Here is a 24,602-nt window from a genome sequence, read left to right as displayed (position 1 = left end):
AAAGAAAGCAAAAAAATGTATCTGTAGTTTGTAAAAGGCGGTGGGATGAGGAGGATGGGAGGATGGATCGGAAGCTTTCTTCTTCTCTGCCTTAATTTCATGTACTGAAATATACTTCAGACCCCACATCTACACAACTGGCAGAGGATTTGATATATTTGTTTTGTGTCTTTCCCAGACAACATAAAGATGCTTTTATATATTTTGATACTGATAATGAGTCTGTTTTTTAAAGATTCCTAATTTATCACCTCTTATCACCCAAAATATAGATAGCACTTCTGGGATCCACTCATTTTTTAACAGTCTAAAGTCTCTCTTTCAATCTTTCTCTCACTCTCTGTAATGACATTTTATGTACAATATCGGTATATAGAACATAAATTACTACACAAAACATTTTTAAGCCTATTCACAATTAACAATCATCAAGAACCCAATAGTAAATTAGACAAAATCAACAAAATGAAAAACAAAATAAAAAAGTTGAGAGACTTGATAAACAGCTTAAAGTTGATGCCTGTTATATAACTTTTCCATAAACTCTCTGTGCTCCCGAGATGTGTCGAGTGTATTGTGAAAGTAACAAAAAAAAAGAAAATCCATGTTTATTAAAAAAAGCTCCTCCTCTCCTTTCAGTCTTTGTCTCAGGAGGAGGAAATCTGCATGAAGCTGAAAAAAGACAGTCATGTGATCCCCGACATCTTGTTTGCGTGTAAACAGAGCACCAGTAGTGTCTTGGTTCCATGTGTCTCTTCTGTACAAAAGTATAAATATATGCTCTCTCTCCATTTGTTTTCATTTTTTTTTTCTTTTTACTTTGTTCACATATCTAGGATGTTGCGGACAAAAAATGGTTGTTTCAGTTCTTAAAAACACACCAGTGTTGCAGTTATCTGTGCTGGAGGATGCCAGTTTGTGTTGTATTCGTCCACCCTTACCCGCTGTGAGATTCCGATGTTGCTGGCTTGTGTTGACTTTTACCGTCGGGAGTTTGCTTGGTGTTGATTGATCGTCTTTGCATAAATAAAAAAAGGTGTCGGTACAGTCTGCAGCCACTGGGCCAAAATAACAAAAAATAAAACAACCGTTATGTCCGTTTTCGCTACAGCAGATCCATCTTGGGTCTGTAATGGAGCAGGAGGGGGGATTTCTGCAGAGAGGAACACAAACCACAGCTTTAGTCTGAGCTGTTTTAGGGAACCCCTTAAACACTGGTTTCTAAATCTCATGAAAACAGCCTCTAGAGAGCTGCTAAGCTAACTATGCTTATCAAACTTAGCTTTGCTGCACATGTTGAAAGCAGTGTGCACAGGTGTTTAATCACAACAGAAAAAAAAACAGTTAGAGAGGCAGTGTTTTTTTCTTTTTTTTAAACAGCCACCTAAAAAACAAACTGTACTGAAACTATTTAACAGCTTATGATATAAAGTAATCAAAGAGTTGCTATTTCCTGAAGGGTTAAGGAAAATAAATAATTATGGTGCTACTAAAACCGTAAAAAACATGGATGTAGTCACCGTGACTTCTCCTATTGGTGTCTAAGGAGGAGTCATGAAGGCAAACGATGGCAGTCCCTATATTGAAAATGTCGCATCAACTTAGCTCTGTCTTTTGAAAAACATCTACAACTTGCCAACCTCTCAGGCCTCTTCGCTGCACATTTAATTTATGCATAACTCTCAACCTTATTGTCATCACAAAAGATAAAAAAATCCCTATGATGAAGGTTGTATGCGAGAGAAAATCAGCCTTAAAGATCAATACATGTTTCATAGCTTCCTGTGTAGATGACCAGCTGCTGTGGATGTGCCAAACTCTGACTGCTACAGCTGTTACAGTCTCACCTTCAACAAAGATAACCATCTTTGCCTCCCTACCTAAATCGGTCTCAGCTGTCTGTCTAACACGAGTCTGGTTCTGCTCAAGGTATCTTCCTCTTGAAGAAAGTTTGTTCTTTGTCTCTTTAACTCCATTACTGCAAAGGTGTTTACTCAATGTGGGTTAACACATAATGTTTTCTGTGTTTGATGCTATAAAAAAACAATTGATTAATTGATTGATTGACTGCGGTAAAAATATGGGGTGTAACACATGACCAAATGGGGATTGAATGTTTTGCACCCAGCCTCAGGTGAACGCCTGAGATACTACATTTTATTTTAAAAGTAGGGTCTGCAGGAGTTTTGTTACTTGTTAGAAAACACAACATTCAAACTGGGCTCCTCCAGTGCCAGTGGCAACGCACACCCACAGTCTTCGACCAAAGCAATGTAAACACACTCACTAGCCCAGCAACCACGTGTAGTATCGCGTTTCTGTGTGGGAGAGACTTCAGAGCAGTGCACCTGACTTGACAGCACAGGCCAATTGACACACAGCTGCTCAGCAAAAAGCCGACTTGTGACGCTCTTCGTCCCATGCTACTCTACAAGTGCTCCAAAGTGAAAGTCGAGCCAAGTTTCACCCTCATTTAGGAAAAAGCTTTATCTGTTTAGTGTCTTGTTTCAATTCAGTTGTGTTTTTCTTTTTCCGTGCTTCACCCACTATCATAGCCACTCAGGATAGGTTATCTCACTTGCTATTATCAACACACAAAGACACTTGATTGGCTGTCGCTGTGATTGGCTGAGGTAGCCACATCCACTCTGCAACCAGAAACATCCCAAAAGAACCAAAAAATCAACATACAGGCTGAGGAGGGGTTTGAGGCAGACAGAAACACTGACACACATGTATAAAGGCCACGATAAGACACGATTAAGCAGGATAATTCCTGCAAAAGCTGAAGTTCTATTTTTCTAGGAAAATCCTGCAGACCCTACCTTTAACAGCTGCATTATCTTAATTTTTGGATACAGGATGTTGGCCTCATTCTGATATCTTTGTCTCATAAAAACTGAAACATTTTGTTTTTACAAAACACCAGTGCAAATTTTGTTTTCTAAGAGGTACATTTTTTGTTTAACTACTGTATGTTATTAAAAGTTTTTTATAATAAAAAAGAACTGCTCTCCCCAAAATATAATGTTCTCAAAATGGCTTTCCTTGATTCTTGGGAGTTGTTTATGTATTTGTTTTAAGGGTTAGAATTATTCTTATTATTAATGAATACTTATAGTTAGGCAGTCATAGCTTCTGTCTGAAATGGTCCTTGAATTAAAGACTATATTATAAAAACTAATTTTAGTGCTTCAGTCATCATGATTGAGCTCTTAAAAGATCAGTCAGGGTCCGCGAAAAGCTCCCACTCAAAACCTGAAAGAACGGATTGACTCTGAGCGGCAGCACCATAATTTGTTCATGAGTGGGCCAAGTGTTAAAATCACAATTTCACTTATAACAAACCTGAGATGACCTAACACAGTAATATTTAATTTGACTTTCCACACAAAACACATTTTTGAAATTACCTTAAATCTCCATCTTGTCACAACAACAAATTTCAAAGTGTGGTCCTTTCCCAAGATTTCCTCGTTGCATAAAATGTCGAGCTGTTGAAGACAACAAAGGGAGAGTATCAGTGAATTATGTCCAACAACAGAGAGCTTTTACCAGACTCTGCCCCCTGCTCTTGTTTTTCAGCATTAAAACGCCTCCTTATCTTGAAGAGGATGTTTGTTTCACATTAAGAGGCCCCTGAGCAGTAGCGGGGCATTTTGGGAAACAACAGACGGTTCAATACTGAACATGAGGCTGGCCCACCAAATCCACTGATCCCCCTGTGAAGGCAGCATTGATATTCTGCTGAGCACTGCCTCACATCTGCATCTGCTGATCAATACTGGGAGACAGAGGGAGGGCGGGTAGAGACAAATACTGCCACAGCGTCACCTGCTGGTTATGAAAAGAAGGATGCTTTCACGGAGGAAAACAGAGTAGCCTTAACCTGGAAAATGTCCAGGTCTGAGATATGACAGTAAAACAGAAGAGGGAATAAAGAGCTGGATTTCATTTTGGGAGTCAGTAGTTGATGTTATAGATAAATAGAGAAAAATTAAAGGATAAAAACACAAAAAATAAAATTTTTGCTGTCATGCAACTCTCACAAATCCACGCTGGGTCCCTCACATTTTGAACACCTGTAAAGACTTCCCCAATCTCTTAATGTGTGCGAGCCTTTAGAGATATGTCAGGACCTCATCAGAGGAATTACCAAAAAAAACAGCGAGTAAACAGCCCCAATCTGCCGACAAAGAGAGTGGAAGTAAAGCTCTGAGGTTGGCTAAAAGCTAAAAACAGAATCTGTCTGAGCAGCAGCTTTTCACAGTCATCATGAAAGACAACAATGGCGGCTGGGGAAAGCCAAAGTTGTGCTTTGTACGCTGATCAAGCCTTCCTACTCATCTCCGAGACAGCTGGTAAGAAAAAGATGAAGAATTAAAATAATATAAGACACAGGGGCGTCTGTGATGGTTATACATGGCATTCCTATAAATCCATCTGTCAAATTATCGCCCACAATCCTTCCTGCTGCTTTTAGAGAGGGCTAATGCAATAAAAATAGGAATTAGATCTCTTAAAGTCTTGTTTTCTGCTAAATGAAACAAACACTTTCTACTGGACAGTTAGAAAAACAACTTTTTGTATGTTCAACTAAACTTTCTGAAACACACAGCCCACCTCGCCCAGCTGGTGCTTCAAACACTTGAAACAAAATACCAAGAATAAGGAAGATTTGTTTCAAGATGCTGCAAATCCGCTTCAGGGGACCAACATGAAGTTGAACATTATTTATTAAGCATTGGATTTAAAAGGCTGAGAACAGTAATCTATACTCGCTCTTGTTAAATCAAAAATAAACAGGAAATCTCTGACTCAAACTTCTTGGAATGAAAACCAAGATTTTGCTGAGTTTCTCTCATTTTGCTCCTCCATCCTTGAAATATACTTTGATTAGGAGAAATAAGTGAGCTGAGATGAGTCTTTAAAATTTAAAAGCTAATTTCTGAGAGTTAATAATCAGAGGAAAGTATCAAATCCTGAGATCTCTGCTATATTCTGAATTAAACTACATTTACAATAAGACAGATGGAGCAGAGGTTTCCTCTCTGCTCTAATGGAGCGCGTTATTATCTGTACCTCATTAAATGATGTCAGGTTAAGCTTTTTGGCGATGAACTTCTTCAGGTGGAGGACTGTGGCTTGTGCTGAACAGCGGATCCACTTTCGCTTCAGACCTCGTAGCTTGCTGCTGTTGCACTCCAAGCAGATGCTGACCTGTAAATGAAACACAATTCACAGAATGTGACTAAGGAGTGATTTATTCTACTTTTTAGGAGGTGAAATAAAGCAACTTTATTCATCAGGGTTGGCAAGATGCCTCAGAATGAACAGACTGTCTGGAAAGGCACAGAGTTTATTTATGAGACATTTTCAACAACAAGGCACCTGAAAGTGATTCATACATGACGTGTGTATTTATTTTTAACTGTGGCTTTCTGGAGACAAATTTTTGTGACAGAGAGACACAATGATCCAAATGTTTTTTTGATGGCTGGTTAATAAATAAATAAATAAATGAATGCCTGAACTCCAACAACCTTAGCTTGGAGCTTTATGTCATTATTTTTCTAGATTTTGTGTGAACTTAAAAGCAAATGTCAACATTCAATTTAGCTGCTTGTCTTTCTTCACTCTCTGTTCCCACATCTCCTGTCTCTCTTCAGTTTTATCATCGAGTAGAGGCAAAAAAAATGACTCCATAAATAACATTATGGGAAAAAAGGCATATTTTGTTGTCAGTTTTGACACTTTGAAAAGATAGTGCAGTACTTCAGAGTAGCTTGTTAGATGGTAACCTTGAATGGCAGCAGCTCTCAGTGCTAGCTCACAGCTGTGCCACATTCAAAAGCAAATTTGTGGTAAAAGTTGACTCAAAACTGAGGAAAAGTCATCCTTGGCAAATATAGATCTGAACAGATGATGTATAAGTATAATAGCATATGGTAAGATGTGTAAAGGTACAGTAGGATATGACACTGCAAAAAACAAATTACATCATCATTCCTGCATATGGCAAGATTAAAGATGACATATGTGTCATGTTATGCTGAGTTATGCTACTTTAAGATTCAATATGGATTGATTTAGTACAATAAAATACAATATAATGCTACAGCATATGATTCTAGGGATGCACGATATTGGATTTTTGCCGATATCCAATATGCCGATATATCGAAACTCCTTTTGGCCGATACAGATACCGATAATCACAAGTTTGTTTTTTTCACTGTAAAGAAAGCTAAGTCTATCCTGTACTGGAATTTATATGTTACTCTTATTGTGATGGTCTTATTTGTTTAAGAAACACACATAAAACAAGACAAAAAACTTTTGATTTTACCAATAAGAAATGTATTATTTTTTCAAACTCAAGACATTCAGTATTGAAATACAGAAAAATAATTTCTTTAGAGCACATGAACTTTAAATGTACAATGCATTTTTAAACATAACCAAGTTGCACTTGATTATTTTAGGGCTACTGTTAAAACCTGGTGACAGACACAGAGCTCTGCAGTGCAAATAAATGAAGTGCTACATTTTATTTAAGGAGCTTATTTTTCAGATGGAAAATAATACTTATCGGCTGTGCATATCGGCAGAAATTTTCATATCTGCCGATACGGATGAACGTGTTTTTAAGCTTTTATCAGCCGATATCGCTATTGTGCCGATAATATTGTGCATCCCTATATGATTCTATATAAAAATGTGTCATGCATGTGGCAAAACTTGATATCAGGTATATAAATGAATAAAAAGCTTGCATCCATGATGGACTATCCCTCTCATCCACTGCATGAGACTGTGGGGGACTTAAGAAGCTCCTTCAGCAGCAGACTAAGACTCCCACCCTGTAAGACAGAGCGCTACCACAGGTCATTCCTCCCAACTGCAATAAGACTTTATAACACACAAACCTGAACTCTCACCATAATGTAATCCAGTATTTAATAAATACAGGCCTTTTTGCACATCATTCCAGTGCTCACTGTAAATTTTCATTGTCATGTGCTTTTTATTGTCAAGAATCGATCTTTGTACATATCTTGCTCCTATGTAAATATGTAAATATGTAAATGGTAATTTTTTTCATTTTTCTACTTTTCTATATTTATTTAAATTTCTGTTTTCATATTTTTATTATCATTACTCTATTTTAATTGTTATTGCATGATTGCATTTTTGTGCTGCTGTGACAAAAAAAATCCTCCAAGGGGGATTACTAAAAGAGTATTCTATAAAAAAAAAGAATATTCTATTCTATTCTGTTCTGTTCTATTCTATTCTATTCTATTCTAAAACCATAAAAAAGATCTTCAAGCAAAAGGGTATACATGTCTCAAAATATTTAAAAATAAACAAAAATAGAAATGTGTTTTTCAGAACATAAATATGTTTAGTCAACGAGAAGACCTAAACTGAAGTACATTATTTGAGAATGAATGATTTTTTTTTATTTTCATCAATTCATAAATTTGGTGTCAGTCTGTATGATTAATCTTGTGCCTCTCATTCATTGCTAGCTTGGTTGTAGTTTTCTCTGGAGAACTGCCTCTGCAGTTTCAAATGGTTACAACTGGTCCCATTGTTCATCTTTTTTTTCCCACTGATCTTGTATTTGGACAGACTTTAGGTTTATAAACTGTGGCTGATATCACAGCTGGCTAAATGATGCAAAATGAACCAGGCCCTGGTGCTGATTACCAGTTCTCTTCGTGCTGCTCATCCCTCTGATCCAGTATTGTCTACGTCTGCTTTTGCTTATTGGCTTCTTTCATGCATTCATGTGTCACTGCATTTGGCCTGTGTTCTTGTTTTTGCCCCTGGGGCGACACGGTAGGTGGTTTTGGCACTTGATGGCTGCAGGAGTCAGAATGCATTACTGCCACTGAGCTCTCATCCCCACATATCAGAGGCAGAAGAGAGAAGCTGTGTACGTCTTTATTCGTGGGCGTCCTTCTATCACACATCTTTTTTTATCTCCCTCTTCTGAGACATGAAGAATAAACATTACACTCATTTCTACTTAGACTTAGACACCATCTCTGTTCTTTAATAAACACTGGTGGCTCTGCAGCTCACCACCTGCCCTTCTATAAGCAAAGAGAAACACCGTAATATATCTGTTTCCAGTGGGGATGGCGGTGAGGGAGGCTCATAATGGGAAGGAAAGCTGCGGTGGAGATCTGGACTCCACAGCAGTTTTCATTGAATTACAGAACATTAGTGACGTCTTTATGGAGCCTGCCTCAGCTACACACACTCTGACTGATGCAAACAAGGAGGCACATCAAGAAGACATCACAGATCTGTGTGTTTTTTGTTGTCACGTAGAGAAAGCTCATCAGTATTTCAGGGATTCATTACTGAGAGCCGGCAGAGGTCTGAAAACGAAGGCTGGTTTTGTTTCTTTGACGTGTGCTTGTGTGCTTGTGTGCTTGTGTGCTTGTGTGCTTGTGTGCTTGTGTGCTTGTGCTTACAGCAATGTGTAAAGAAAAGCCTAGTTTCCCTGAGTGAGTATTGACTTTGGATGAATCAGGTTTTTGAAAATTCATGGCGCGATTAATAATTCAGAGGAAAGCAGCCTTCTCTAATTTCTCGGAAGTAGACTCTTTGGGTCTGAAAATAGTTGCAGTCTATTAAATTTACACAAACTTTCCTCACAAAAGTCTCATCAAACTTAAATGACAGCCTGGCGGTGACCCTGACTCTAGACCTTGTCGGAAAGTTTGTTAACTTTTCTTGTAGTTTCTGAAGTTTACTGTGGCTCCATTGCAAGGCAGTTTTGTTTTTCTGACACTTCCTCTCACCACAAGGTTAAAACGCAGAGAGGTTAACCAGAAAACAGCAGGAGAGAGTCCAGGAGGTCATGTCTGCCAATACTAAAACACCTGATATGCCTGTCTTGAAGAGGATAAATGATGGAGGTTGTCCTTTCATTTTCTGATCCATTTAGTTTTTATATTTAAATGTCCTGATTCTTCACTGCTCTCTGTCTTCTAATATAGCTCATCTGTAATGATGGATTCCTTTGTACCCTTCAGGTAAGTCCAGTTGCTTCATTATGCAAATAAAACGGCACTGTTTAAGCACCTGTGAGGAGTTTTTAACTGGTGTTGAAATGGTCTGAAATTGACACTAAAACATTTTTAGGAGCTACAAAGGCAAAACAGACCATCAACAATAATACAGACAATTTCCGTAGCGACATTTTCAGCCTAAAACAGCTAAAAGGGGACAGGTTTCCTACTGGACTACTGACAGAGCCAGGAAAATCTGCCTCTTTACATATTTAACTGCAAATGTTTACAGTAAGTAACACATTTGTCTTCTGAAAGAAAGCAGGATGATTTATTGGTTTTCCAACGAGAACTTTAACTTACTGGGACTACTCTTCGAGTAACAAAAAACTTCATGTGGTCCGATGTTAACCTGTTAATATTAAGTAAATCAGGCTGGAGATGTATGGGGAAAAAAATAAAAGTGCACTAAACCACCATACCAGCAGAGGGCAGTAAGACACTGAAGAATAACCAGAGATGGTGAAAACCTGCCAGTATTGATTTGTAAAATACCACTTAGCCTTTAGCTTGGAGGATGCTCAGACTGTGGTGGTTTTGAATCTTCCGCATTGCATCGCAGAGGGATTCTTTGAGTTGGCCCTTGGCGAGTGCGAGTGTCAGTGAAGCTGTTTCAAAATACCGAAATTGCTTGCCCCAAAGCATAAAGATGGACATGTATAGCTTTGTTAGATTAACCACTAAAGCTGCATTTAATGGTCTAAAACTTGATCCAACTAAATAAGAACTGAATTTGAAGATTTTGGCATTTTGTTTTTAAATGTACATAGATTTAATTTCTCAGCGAGATCCAAATATGAGCTGGCCTTTGTTGGCCTTCTTTCTGTTTTACAGCATCTACACTATAAATATATTTAGACTTTTTTTTTTCAGAAACAGAGTATTTGGGTTACAATAATTGGATAAACGCCCACATACAGTTTCTATATCTATGTGTTCACTTCATCATCCTGTCATTTATCCATGCCCTCTGACATTCACATTTTTCATGGTTATCCTCACTCAGACGACCCCTCCATCATTAATTCTTATGAATCCCACTCCACACTTTTGAAACCTCATCACCCTGCAAGGTGACTTATTTTCCTCATAAAATACTTTTTCCTCACACCCTGGTAAATTTCTCATTCTCATCACTTATCTCATACACCTCTGCTCTTCCCTTCCCTTCCCTTCTTCTTCTTCCTCCTCCTCCTCCTCCTCCTCTGTGACATTTGACATGACTGCATTCAGCTCACAGGCTGATGTATTAGAGATTCAGAGCGCATTGCTGCACCACTGGTGAAAATTCAAAGGGCAAGATATTCACCCTTAGCAGGGCAGCCTGCCAAGCTTATGTGGCAAAGAGAGCAGGGTGTTTGGAGACCAGAGGCTTTGTTTTTGAAATCTGACAGCTGATTTTGTACCTTTTGTAAGAGGAACAAAATAAATCTTCCAATCTCCCGTCTGTGCAACACAGCAGGTGAGACTGTTTTTATGTCCAGTACAACAATAACAACTCTGCTCTCTACATTATTAAATTTACTTTTCAAAGCTTAAGACTGTGCCAGAATACCAATGAAATCAACAAAAGCTAACATCCACTTTGAACTTATTCAGACGTGTGGTGTCCTTACAAGCCAAAAAGTCCAAACAGCAGAGACAAAAGAAGGCGTTAATTGTAAAACAGCCTGCTGAACCACATGGGAGGCTCTTTTATAAAGGCAATAATTGATGTGCAGGCTTTTAAGGCAATTGTACCCACAATTATCACCAACAGTATTTTTTTCCTTTTGTTCCTGACAGTCTGCTCCGTAACCTATAATTATTTTATCCAGTTTACTTCCTCTAATCTCTACTGGGAGAGAAAAATAATGTGTAATCCACCTTCTTGTTTTCTCATAGATAACAGAACTGGTTTGTTATTTAAGGGTCTTCTGACCAAAATACACAAATACACTTCTAGCTGTTTACAGCTCTTCAAGAACTTTAGGTAACTTTTGACTTGTTATAAATCTTAGTTAATTTGACATCTCTGCCAGACATGACCAGACTAGTATTTAGTTTGCAGAAAATCCTGATAAATACATTTTTAAGTGAATATCAGACATCCTGGATCTTGCAACTAAAATTAAACAGAATGGGATGCCTAAAAATTAGGAAGGTGTCATACAATTAAACTTAGGACAATAAATAAAAAATATGAGTTTTTTTCAGGTTATTTATTTGTTATAACAATTCTTCTTTTTGTTTCACTTCTTCATGGTTCCACATTTTTGAGGAACATGCACTGAGGATGAGAAGCAAAGCTGAGTTTTTGGGTTGAGCGCATGGAATTTTTGCCAAATCTTCTCTGCTAATGCCAAACAACTTATTCAAAGTGTTGACTTTATGGTCATTTTGTTTTCTGTGAAGGAAGTGGTATTAAGAGTGTCTGTGTGATACTCAAGCTACAAGCTCTAACATTAGGAAGATGTCAGATCAGGTATGTGAGCTGGTGGGCATAGTAGGGTCAGGTTTTGACTGTTACAGAAGAGGTTATTTATTTATTTATTTATTTATTTATTTATTACAATAAACTGGAGATTAGTCTTTTTCTGACAAAAACCTTTTATCCATGGGAGACAAACAGGGGATTAATGAGTGAACAGTTTTTGAGCTTTAACCAATCAGTGTCCTTCAAAGTCTGCAAACTGAGGGTTGGGTATTAGCTTTCTGAGTGGCTAAAATGTTGCTGTCTGCGAATTTAGCTAATAATGGATAAATAAATAGAAGCACTATATTATACAAAGCTTAAATTGATGTTAGTTGTGAGAAGTTTGAGCTTTCAAAAAAACTATATCTGCATATTTTGTTGTTATTGTATAGTTAAAAGAAGCTGTTGTGTTTTTGTGCCTACAAATAAAAAAAATAACTGAAAATCACATCACATTCATGGTGCCTACCCTGAAATAATGAACATCTTAAAAAGACTGTCAAACAACCACTGCACTCTGAATGATCTTCACACCCCGCTGCCAGCAGCAGGGGCTGAACACACACTGAGGTCTGACAACCCTCGTATTTAAATTTCTGCCGAGATTAAACCAAATTCAACACTTTGACAGCCTGAATTTTATCAGCGAGACGGCTCTAAGTCACGGCCACCGCTGTGTCAGAGGAGGCAGAAGGTTTTTGATTAGCTCCTCTTGCCTGATGGAAAATAGTTTTAAGAATATGTTGTGGTAGATGGAAAGTGTCTCTGAATGTGTTTTTTTCTAAAATATTTTCCCAGAAGTGAATTTTACATCTCAAAAATTATCAAAGAAAACCAAACTGATGTAGTTGCTCTTCATGAGCAATACATTTTCTTTTTTCAAGTCAGTTGACTCTTTCTTTTCTTCACAAGAGGCCCTGCACAACAGAAACAGGAAGCAGAAATCGTTCTCCATGAGGTGTGGGCTTACCTGCTCGTCGCTACGATGATAGTCATTGTCCTCTTCAGGTTTCTCCTCTCCCGCCTCCTTATTGGTCGTTTCCTCTGACTTTGTATCACCTGTGCAAGAAACACAAGAGAAACCAGAGCTTAGCTGCCATGTTTCAGATAAAAAACTAACATTTGCTTCTCATTAATAGTAAAAACTTGTACTTTTTCAGCTGACAGACACCTCACACACTTAAACCACATTTGCATTTTTGTATTCCTGCTGCAGTCCATCCACTAATGGAGCAGCATGTTTCTCTTATCTATCTCATTAACTTAAATAAAGAGGCTTGAGTGTAATTGAAGTCCATGTCCACAACAAGACTTGTTGGAAGCAGAGGAAACAGGCGTGTTTGTCTGCCTGCAGACTTTACGCCGCCTGTGCCTGCTGGAGCATAAAAACACCTCCTGCAGAGGTCCATTTATAAGGCAATTACATGTCCAATAGTGTCAGAGCATCCTTTATACAACCTAACCGCTGTCTGGACATGTCTCCAATACACAGCAACTCCTAACCTGGGAGGAAGAGGAGCAGTCTGTTTCCATACTGATTAGCGAGCACAGGGCCTGGAATCAGCTTTACCTCAGTGAGTTTGTGTTGTTTTTATTTTTATTTTTTTTCAGTGGAATAAAAGTATATAGGGAGGATATGAGAGAGAAAAGTACGTGAGCAGACGAGCAAACAGTCAAAGGTCCAGCTGAAACTGCATCACACAAAACGTCTCGGAACAGAGACTTCTCCCAAACATTTAAAGCCTTCCATGAAAAAGTTGCTCCTTGGTTGTCTGGGACAGGTGTGCTGATACATTTCTTTATTGTTTTTACTTTCTGCCTGTGAAACCACAGCAGTATTGAATCTTTAGATATGAAACACAGTTATCTCAGACTAAATTGCCACGCTGTGACAATCCTGCTGCACAGATGGGTATTGCTTTTCTGTAACCTTTAAAAAACAAAGAAAATGGGTCTGCTCTTACTGGATGCGGTGGATGTAATAACAGTGTGTGCTTGTGTGTGTGTGTGTGTGTGCGTGTGTGTAAGGACAGCTGATTTCAGCTCAGACTGTAGATTGGATTGTGTGACCGTTTTCCAGTCAGGTTAACCGTCACCATTTCCTCTGAGTATTACCAGGAGAGCTTTGAGCCGGTTCTGATGTTTCCAGAGTCTCTCACTGATTGCTGACAAAAAGAGGAAGACTCTTGTTGTTGTTCATCACCTTCAAACAACCTTAAAGCATCGCACAGACTCCAGACAGATATGAAGACCACGTTTGTGTTTGAGGAAATGGGATGATTGCTTGGGTCAGGGGGTTTAAAAACTACACAGTCTATTGCCGACAGCTTTTTGTCTCATTCTCGTTTGATAGTGATCGCTCCCAAATCATGCCACAAAGGCGACTGCAGTGGAGTCACATTGTAAATGCATTGGATTAATTAACTTGATGATGATAGACACTCTCTTGTTGCTGTAATGTTATCCATTGTAACAAGAATTAAGAGCACACAAGGTGTAAGAAAAGCAATAATCCAGTAAGCAGATAGTATTCCAAGAATTAACATTATGTCCTTAAATTAGCTCAAAAATATAAAAAACCCTTCTCAGTCTTCTCTGCCAGAAAAAGATTCATTTAACTCAGCTGGTGAGAGACGACCCAGGAGTAAGTTTTAATTTCTAAAGGGATTCTGTATAAATGAGCCTTTAATTAAGTGTAATGCAGTTCAGCATGGCTGGCAGGGGCAACATTACCAGAGCGCCCGGTGTCGCCTGTAGTTAGCGTTGTGTGATCTCTGTTTTAGCATGTGTTAACTTTGGTTTGCCATTCTTAAATGAGAGCTAATGAGGTGCATCCTTTTTCAGAAAGCCGAGAGTCAGAGAGGATGTAAACACGCCAGAGTCTGACTGTGTTTTCACTGAATAAAGTTACTTTCATACCCCTGCGGTGAGTCTGAATACACAAATTGTCACAAAGGCCTGTACAGAATAGAATTAAAGAGAGATTTTGGTCTAGTTAGTAAAAGTGCCAGGCTCTAAAAACAACAACAACAAACAAAAAAGACTGTTTCAGCTGAGTTTCTCAAGGAAAATGCACAATACTGCCAACTAGCCCTTCAGTCAAGATAAATGAATTACACACGGTCAAAGTTGATGAATAGACAACACATTTAGCTCTAGCCATTTCTAAACAACAGTTTTCATTTCACAAACTGACCTGGAGTGTTGGCATGACATATGGCAAATTATGCATATGCACATTTTTCTTGGTGTCTTATTACATTGCACTATTTTACTTAAATGTTTGCATATTTTTTTCCATTTTTTTTTATCTATTTAAACTTCCTATAGTTTTTGATATTTAGGGTTCATTTATGTTGTTTATGCCGAGTTATTTTACTTATATTTTTATTCTGATTCAGACAAGCACCCCAATAAAGAAAAACATATACAAAACTTTCTTTTCCACCTTGTTTAGTGTAACTGAACATCTGCTCTATTCCTGACATTCAGGATAGTTTTCCACGTCAAACCTCTGGGCGCTTTGATTTTAATCTGTTTTTAGACTAAATCAAATTATTCAGTCAAGACCAAGGTTGTTCTCTACTCGCAAAGGGCAGTCATTTAATAAAACATGAGAATCCTGACACATTATTTAGATCCATGGCTTCCATTTTATTACAGCCGTAGTCTTTAAGAAGAATCCCTGTTTTTATAAGTCTAGGACCTGTTTCTTCACCATATAGGCGGGGGTCTATATGACTGGCAAGTTCAAAGTTTTGGAGTACAGGGCTTTAGGTGTAACATGGAAGCTGTTATAACCAATGTGCAATCTATCTGGAGAAAACTAGATCCGATATATGAAATACCAGAATTCTCCTTGAGTTATAATCTCTTTAAGTCCCCCTACTGCAAGAAAGCCAACTCTAAAGTCTAATGTACGTATACTGTAAGGTTAAAGTGAGGCAGGGCATGTCACATTTCCATCGTCTCACATTCACAGAGCTCTCTGGATGAGGCGCAGAAAGTGGACCAGAAAATTGAGTAATTCCCTCAGCTTCACTCGGGTTTGACGACCACCTTCATGATTCACAAAACTCAAAGAATTCAGCCATCAATACAGAGAATAATCTGTCAACAAACTGTTCAGAAAGAAAGCTTCACACACAAAACTCTATTGATCCTCTGGGGAAAAAAAATTCTGGTCAAAGAGCCTCAAAATGAAACGCAACCACATTGGTTTTTAAACTTTCTCTTGTGTTGCAAACATGAAAAGTAACTCAAACATGTCCCCCAGCTGAGGATGTCTTATCCATGTGTGTTTTTATTTGGAGGGACGATTATGCACAGTAGTCAGGTTTCTATTTCTGTTGGTGCCTTTACTAATGATGCCTAAAAAAGTATGTGAGCCGGGACATGTGTGTGTTTGTGTTCTTAGTGTGTGTGCTGTAGCTAAACCTGTCTTCAAGCAACCAGGCCCGGGGAAGGCAGAAAGCTCTTCCACTTCCATTTGAGCCTTAATTACCAAAATCAGAGAGAGGGGGGGATTAAGCGAGCGATTAGGCCTGCCAGCGTGACAGCCCTCTGGGCACACATTCACACCAGCGCCTTGGAAGCAGGCTGCTCCTGAAAAGCCGCCGTGCACAACAAGCAAGCCAGGGACTCGTTCTGATTGGCTAAATTGCCTTCATTTCAACTGCTTAATGGCTTCCGATGTTGCTTGAACGTGTGCCTCTAATGTTACTAATCATGAGCTGGGGGTTTCATCCGTTCTAAAGAACGATCAGTGACACAGCTGAAGAGTTAGTGACAGTGCATTTGAAATGCCTGATCCAAAATGCAAAAGAGGTTAGTTTTTCCACGGGCTCAATTTAGCTTTGATCGTGTAGATCTATGCCAAGTTATCTTACACTGGTTTCAGATTCCTCTTGCATGACTTAATGAAGCAGGGCAATGGTTCTGACCCAAACATGTCATGGTCTAATTCAACAAAACAAAGCTGATTATGCTGATAAAGTATCTTCATTGTTTTGGCTGAACTTGATTTCCAGGTGACGGAGGTAATAAGACATGCTGTTCCAAGTACTCAGCACTTTACCAAATGAACCCAGATGTTTGTACCTTTGTTGTATCTCTAATTTCTGGTTCCTTTATTCAGTGACAGGTTGTCTTAACACACTTTGGGTGTCCAAAGCCAAACTTTGTTGTGGCTTTCAAAAAATTGTAACATCTTGATGCAAAAAAGGCTTCTAAACTGCAAGGATACTCGGGTGCTAACACGTCTATTTAGCCATTTCAATACAACAGTGTGACTTGGTTAGCACGTAAATGGCTAACATCACCTCAGTTTGAACGTCTAGAAGATTTGCTGTGATAAGCAGTCAAATCTTCACCTTTACTTTACCTCACAGCTCTTCTTAACTTCTGTATGGGCAGCTGGAAAGCTAGTGATAATAGGTGGTTTAACAAAGAGCTACACATCTGCATAGAAACTGCACATTTCTGAGCACGTTTAAACATTTAATTCTTCTGGGAGCACCAAATTTTACTTTTTGAAAACAGTTCTTAAATTGTATAATACAGAGCATTGAATTTTTCATGTTTAATCTGCAAGTTTGAAAACAAGGTCAGTCAAGCGTCTAAAATAAGGACTGAGGGCTATCCTCACCACAGCTTTAATCTCTGCACAGAACCAACAGTAAACTTGCATTATGTGCAATGACTCCTTTTTTCACTGTAGGACAGTGTGGTTAATAATGGGCTCTTCTTTGGAGAAAGGAAAAAAAAAAGGGGACAGAAGATTTTTGTGTGTGGAGGTCGTACCATTTCGTTGATCTAAATGAGTCTTCATGTTACAAAGCTCTCCTTTAATATCTCCTGGCACCTCCATCCCCAACTTCTGATAGAAATCTCTCTGCTTCTTTATCTCCGCTGCACAAGAAGAGAACAGAGAGAGAAAATGAGAGAGGACAGTCTTTTTCTCAAGGTCACAGCTGTCGCTGGAACTTTTACATCAGATGGTGTGTGGGAATAGTCTTTATCTAGTATTGAAGACTAGTACAGATGGCGAGATGTTGTTTCAAATGCACATGTTTCTGAGCTACAAAGAAGCTATAGAGAAGAATACAAAACAGTGTCAGGAAAACTGTCTGAATCTATAGAAAGAAGACAAGAAAAACTCACCCTCTTGAAGTCCCGGTACCAATTTATAGACAATGTCTTGCATTGTTCTGTCATGGCTGAAAAAGAGAAATTAAGAAGATGATCAGAAACCTCAATCAGTGGATGGAACAGACAAAAACTCTCACAAAATGTCAGAGGTAGTTTGATTACACCGAGGGAAAAGTAGGCTTGGAATTGTAACCTGAATGCTTGCATTCACCTGCTATGGATGAAGTGAGTGAGTTTAGAACATGTGATAGATGAGGACCATTCTGCATTTTAATTCAAGCCGATGATGTAAAAGCATTAAAAGTGCACTGAAGGTTAAGATGCTTAGATTTGACACTGCAGAAAAACTTGGTTAATGCAGCAGTCAGCAGTCTAAAAGTAGATAATCACGCCTCCATCAGACTGTAGACACGTCACCTTGGATGTGAAGCATCAAACAGGTGACACAAAAACATTTCAAAACCTGTCTCCTGAGACAAAACTGTGAGAAATGCTCCCTCTGGAAAATATCAGCCACAAAAACTCACATATCAAGGATAAAAATATTCTGAACAGACTGAAACTCAAATCTCCATCCTCTACATGGACTGGTTTGTCAACATATGCTTTGTCAGCCTGAGTGTCAAACAGTCTTTCACAGCCGAGTGTTGAAGGTGCCACAGGTGCACAGTGTGTGCTCCTCAGCTCTAACTCCACCTTGATGGTTGTGTTTTGTCAACCAGCCAAAGATGCCAGTTATCAGTCACGACATGGTGAGTTTGTTAGAGGAGCTTTCATCTTCACCAGCTCATGGTTGCTGCACAGAGTGGCAAAACACTGACCCCTGCTGCACAGAGATGGTAGTACATGCAAAAACAGGAGGTCTGAGCACTACTATAGAGATGTGTTTTGCTTTTGTGACCCAGTTGCAACCTGTCAACGTGTCTGCATTATTTCAAAATTTTGAGTGTTTGAAGCTAAAGAGTAGAGATAAAATCCAACCTTCTACAAGAGTTCAATGATAATAAGAATGAGGGTGATACATTTACATTTTCTGTCAAGTGTACAGTCAAGACCATAGTATATCTCAGTGTTTCCCACAGGATTTTAGGAGACTGTGGTGGGGGTGTCTCTGACCCTCGGCGGTTTTAATGTGTGTGTACGTTTTTAAGCGCGATGTATCGCCCTTACAGTAAGTGCAGTTTGGGACCATGGACATGAACATACGCTGATAAATAAGAACTTACAAAGGCATATCAGAAATATTTTAAATTTGATTCAGAAACAAAACCCAAAACTCACTCACTCACAATATTTTGAACAATTTACTGAACAACATTTCAACAACAGGTTATATACACTATTTCCCGTGATCTGTGATCCGTTACCAGGCTACTGAGACTGTAGCCTACCGTTATTCTCTCACCTGAGTTAACGAGGTGTGTGTTTGAAGCTGATGAGAGAAAAGAGAGCAGGAGGATGTGAGTAGGTGAAAGGGAAGTGGAAACCCTTTATATTGTTTTAACATCTTAAAAAAATATTTTTGGGGATAAAGGATCAGATTACGATTCTTCTTCTCTCTGCTCCCTTATCTGGATTTAGGAGTGTTGTGTTTTCATTCTGTTTTTTTTCTACAGTGACTGCAGAAAATAGTCTAAATAAATAAAGATGCCTAAATTTGCTGAGGCCCACTTCATCACAAAATGTAATCAATGCAAGATCATTTTCTGACTGATACTTCCTGATATTGCTGTGTATCTGACTTTGAGAGAAATTCAGCTTCTTCCATGCTCTCTCCGTCTGTTGTGTTCACCATCTTACGCTGACGTCACTACAAAAATCGCACAGCGCACATGGCTACTTAATATGCACGTACTGATTTGCATTGACCATATATGGTAAAGTTCGGGCGTGCTTAAGGAGGGAAAGGAGGCGTGCTCACCACATTCACGCTGTTCTCGGCGCGGTGTGATTTATCACGGAGAATAGCGTGCAGCCGTGTGTACGCAGAGTTTGATAGATCTAAAAAGAGAATTGGTCCTATGCACGTTTTGCCTTTTCGTCGTAAGTGAAACTTAAGAGGACTTTTACACGCTGTAATAAATGTAGGCCCCAGGAGAGGAGAATATGAAATAATAAGCCGTGTCAGCTCGTTGGTATTGTACAGGTAATTGTACTGTGTGCCTGCTCTCACTCTGAATGTGCGGTGATAACGAAACTCTGGAACCGAGACGTGCGCGGTGCAGCCGCTCCTCTTCCAGTGAAGGGAGGCAGACAGCGCAGTGAGATACTGTGTCCACGGCCGCAGTTAGCATGAGCGCTAATGCCCAAAAAAGAAGTTAGCCTACACGTACCTCAGAGTCAGACGCTCCGCTCTAACGTCGCTGGAATCTGGTTCGCGCCAAACGTAACAGGTAAAGAGCGACGTCTATGAGTGTGACCAGTGCGCGCGCACTCTTGTTCTCGCTTGTTTACGTGCGGTAGGAAAGTACAGCTGTGTAATGGTCTGACAGAGTGACGGAGCGTATTTTTGTCTCCATATGAGACTGTGGCGGGGTCGAATGAGACTGTGGCGGGCCGCCACAGTCTCATTAATTAATGGGAAACACTGTTATCTAGAAACATCTCACTGAACTACATTTGGACTGTGTATCGGCTTCTTATATGACTCTGTACATGCTGCAGAAACTCCAGAACTCTTACAGCTGATGTGTTCAAATGAATGTATTTATCATGATGTGAGAATGTACTTCATGATCATACAGAGTTAAACAAAAAACATTAGAGGACACAAGACTAGATTTAAGTTATGAAATGGTGCATACGAGGCAAACAATGGTGCTGAAAAATAGTTTGGGATGCAGAATAAGAAATATTTAGGGTTAAAATGTTTTTCTTTTCATTTTTTTTGCAGGTGAAAAAAGTCTTAAAAACATCATGAAATAAAATCCAGATAAAATCCAGATCCTGATCCTGCCATAAAAAACTCCTATCATATTTTCCTCACATCGCCCCCTGGAGATCATTTTACTTGAGAAGGAGTTTGCTGATGTTTACACAGCACGTAAGACAACGGAAAACTGACCACTTACCATCTAGTCATCAAAAGACAATTAAGGGACAGGTAAGATTTGATTTCACAAGTCTGTAATTATGGCTCAAGTACTTTTGACAATACTTTGTTACTGTTATTTCTACTTTTTAAAATTAATAAGCTGACACCAGAAATAGGCAAAAAGCTCTGAGTACTAACTGATATTCTAAGCTCAAGAAGGAGGAACTGTGTCATAGAGAGCTGAACTGAAGGAATCATGAACTGTGGGGGTTTCATTCCCTTGATTAGCTCTTATACCAGCTCTAACTGCAGCAGCTTTCTTCCATAATGTAACTAACACACATTCTGGTGATGAGGCTGTTCTTTGCCGCCATTCTGAATGTTACTGAGAAGGATGTTTTGCTGGTACCTTGTCACAACCAAAGTTCCTTCAAGTAAAAAATTGGATTAAGTCCATCAAGGAAATTCAAACTCATCAGTACAAGAGTCTTGATTAGTTCTGCTCGGCTAATTCTCTGTGAGGAGACGTCTGATTGTGATTCGAGTTCAGTCCCAAACATCATCTTTGATCAGTCTTCCTGATGGGCAGACGAGTTTATCTCTCATCTGTTGGTTGTTTTCCCTTCAAATCAACTGTGATGTTTCCATCAGCTCCAATTTCCTGCAAACAATGAGGCAAAAAGCAGCTGCTGTGTGAGGAGCTAATGTGCTTGAAATGGAGCCTTTGCTGCAAAACAATGAGTGTGCAGACAGCGCAGTTTAGACGCTAATGACTAAATTGCTGGTACACATTAAGTTTGTGCGTCTCATTAATCAGACATTAATGCATGAGCGCTCTGAGGGGAGGAGGAACAACAAAAGACTGAGTCTGACGGAGTGAACTTCTTGAAACAATAAGAAGTAGACTTCACTCAAAAACCAACATCTTCATTTCACTGAGGAGGAAATCTCATCAGATGTTTTAAGTCAAAATGAGGATACTCTACTTTGTAAGCTACTAGAGGTTTAAAACAGAAGGTGCAATGTTGATGTAATTGTTTGCAAGATATGTTTGCGTTAGTGTTCTGTTTCCATCAGATGTGAGTATGTGTGGTAAATATATTTACTGCTATACCTTAAAACAATATGTAGTAAAGACAGATTGTTATCAAGTTCTTAAAGCTTTGTTATCTCTCTTTCAAGGCCTGTGAGGCACGATTAAAACTCTAGTGGTTTGTGTACTTCAAATGGAAAACTGCCTGGCTTTACTCTTCTAGTAAACTCACTAAATAAATGTAAATTATAAGGCAGTTTTATAAGACTGTGATGAAACCAGTGGGAACAGATAAGGATACTACAGACTGATCTGAAGATGCTGGTGTTTCATTTATAAAAAATAACAACCCCTCAGATAGCTGTAGGTCTAAGTTACATCATTTCTTTGACAGCTGTTATCAGGCAGGGATGAGGCCAAGCGAGACTACATTACGAGTCCAACATTGTTTTGCCATTTGATTAATCTAAAGGTTTAAAGGTATATTAGTACTTTTCTAAGATTATTTTCTGGGTTGGTCATGTCATAATTTAGGGGATAGGACAGTGTATAGAGAAAAACTTGGGGGGAAAATTAATTTATCATATTATTTTTTTTAATTTTTGAGCCAGGAAAAGTCCAATTTTAGCTACAAGTGATCAATAATTAATTTTCAACAAATGACAGGAAATACTTTTGCATCCCTAGTTTGGAGACCGCTAGTGCTCTTTTTTTCTTTTCAAGTTATTTTTTGGGCTTTTATGCCTTACATTAGATAGTAGAGAGGACAGTGTATACAGCAGGAAACAGGGTAAGAGTGGGAGTGACATGCAGAAAAGAGGCCACAGGCTGGTTTGAACCTGGGCCACCCACGCAAGGCCAACCTCATGGAGCGTGACCTTAACCACTAGGCCATCTGCACTCCTACCTAGTGCTCTTAAAGGACCTTTAGCTGCTGCAACAAAACAAGAGACCAAGACATGTGGCCCTAAAACTGCAGCCTACAGCTCTGCAGACACAAACTATTGAAGGTCAAGTCAAAATAATCCCAGGCCGCCTACTCCAAGGTTAGAGGTTCGGTACATGAGCTAACTCCTGTTTTTGTCGCAACAAATACAAGAATCATGACTCTGTTTTTGTAGCACATTTTTTTAAGTTTTCAAAAAAAGCTTATTTTAAAACACATATAAATATGTACCGTCTTTAAAATATAATAAAATTGGTGTTAATTTGTATTCATGTAAAACTACACAAAAGCACAGATGATCCACAGCAGATGTTTGAAGCTTCTCTTTCTTTGAGAGCAGCAGGGGGAAAAAAAGCACAGAGGCCAGCAGCACTTTGTTCCTGGAGAGTTTATCCTTCACCAGTAGAGCTCTGCTGATGCTCCCAGAGGCAGCTGGCTGCTCCCTGCACACTGGTGGACCTCAGACAAACAACAGTGGGTGTGCTTTTGTGTGTGTGTGTGTGTGTGTGTGTGTGTGTGTGTGTGTGTGTGTGTGTGTGTGTGTGTGTGTGTGTGTGTGTGTGTGTGTGTGTGTGTGTGTGTAATTTACTGCAGCTCCCTCACTCACCCGATATACTGCAGTGGATGGCTCTGATGAATAACAATCCTACACGTGGGGCACGTGTTGTTTTCCTCCAGGTACTTCACCAGGCAGCTTCTACAGACTGGAGACACACACAAAACACAAGACACACACACAACCACACAAGGGAGAAGAGGTTACTCTCTAGTGACAGATTTATAAATAAAAGCAATAGACAACATTCACAGTTTGGTGTATGAAACATATTTTCCGATGGACACTGTAGATTGTGCTGTAAAATTATCTGCATTATCTGATCAGCATTCAGATCACAATCACTCTTTATCTGAGCAAAGATGATCTAATATTCCACGCAAGGCCTTTTAAATCCCTCAGCATCTCACATTCAGCAGCAAAGCCAGCAAACATCACTGCTGATCAACCTTAAATAGAAGCCAGCAAATGGAATAGCTCCTGATATTAGTTTTTTAGAGACTAATAAATTGTATCACTGTACAGGTCACCTGATACAAAACAATACATGTCACTTTAGAAAGCCCAGGTTAGTGTTATTTCTATGAGTAAGGAACAGACACTCCAATACCTGGTTTGTCCACTAGATAGTGCTGACATGTTCCTTTGGACACTGATGAGATGGGACGAATTAAATCATGCTTCCAAGGTTTCAGGCGCAAAAATTACAAGTTGTTACACGCATTGCCTTCTATAAATCTTAACATTTGATGTAGTTGTGCTTTCATTCTGCATAAACTTGGCTACAGGTTAATTATTTGATTTGATAGTTGCCAGGATTTTAAAGGCACATCAAAATATCCCCACAATAAGACATTATTTCTTTTTTGTTGTTGTTGTTTTGTTGAGCTGCAAATCTCAACATCCAAGAGGCTTCTATCTGGAAATGTCTCAGATTTTGTTAAGCAGTTTGTTTATCTTCAAATCACAAACTGGATGCACAAGAAAGCAACACACACTTCTGCATGTCATTTCTGCAGATGTTTGATGCTTCATCTTGCACAAAAAGTTCTGTTCAAACATTTATGCCTTTATGTTTTACCTGAGGTAACCTTTTTGCGCATTATACAGGACATTTTCATCCTGATTCACTCCAGACTGACCTCCATTAAATTCACACTCCTCTGACATTTTTATTGCAGTCTCGTCTGAGCAGCTGCAGCAGTGACGTGATGAGAATCTCTCCTTTGTCTCAATTCACCGGCGGAGGAGCTCAGTTTTGAAGAATCAGAGCATCTCCACAAGAGACAAAAGCTCTGATCTGTGGGGGAGCATCGCCCTCTGGTGGACAGACGGG

General features: G+C 39.1%; 1 protein-coding gene across 2 annotated transcripts in view; it reads right to left on the bottom strand.

The window, feature by feature from the left end:
• Window positions 1-1,041: 1,041 nt before the first annotated feature.
• The window catches only part of pcgf3 (polycomb group ring finger 3), a 64,233-nt gene continuing 40,672 nt past the window's right edge, over window positions 1,042-24,602 (bottom strand). For both annotated transcript variants that reach the window (XM_074674160.1, XM_074674159.1), the window contains 7 exons: window positions 23,318-23,414; window positions 17,710-17,765; window positions 17,350-17,457; window positions 12,518-12,606; window positions 5,083-5,220; window positions 3,414-3,494; window positions 1,042-1,153 (listed from right to left, as the gene is read on the bottom strand). In XM_074674160.1, coding sequence (XP_074530261.1) covers window positions 1,106-1,153; window positions 3,414-3,494; window positions 5,083-5,220; window positions 12,518-12,606; window positions 17,350-17,457; window positions 17,710-17,765; window positions 23,318-23,414 — 617 coding nt within the window. In that variant the 3' untranslated portion in view covers window positions 1,042-1,105. The remainder of the gene's footprint in view (window positions 1,154-3,413; window positions 3,495-5,082; window positions 5,221-12,517; window positions 12,607-17,349; window positions 17,458-17,709; window positions 17,766-23,317; window positions 23,415-24,602) is intronic.

The sequence above is a fragment of the Halichoeres trimaculatus genome, unplaced genomic scaffold, assembly GCF_033239565.1.
Source record: "Halichoeres trimaculatus isolate MK-OKI-2021-1 unplaced genomic scaffold, fHalTri1.1 fHalTri1_scaffold_7, whole genome shotgun sequence".
Lineage (NCBI taxonomy): Eukaryota > Metazoa > Chordata > Actinopteri > Labriformes > Labridae > Halichoeres > Halichoeres trimaculatus.
This window is presented reverse-complemented; position numbering and strand designations above follow the sequence as displayed.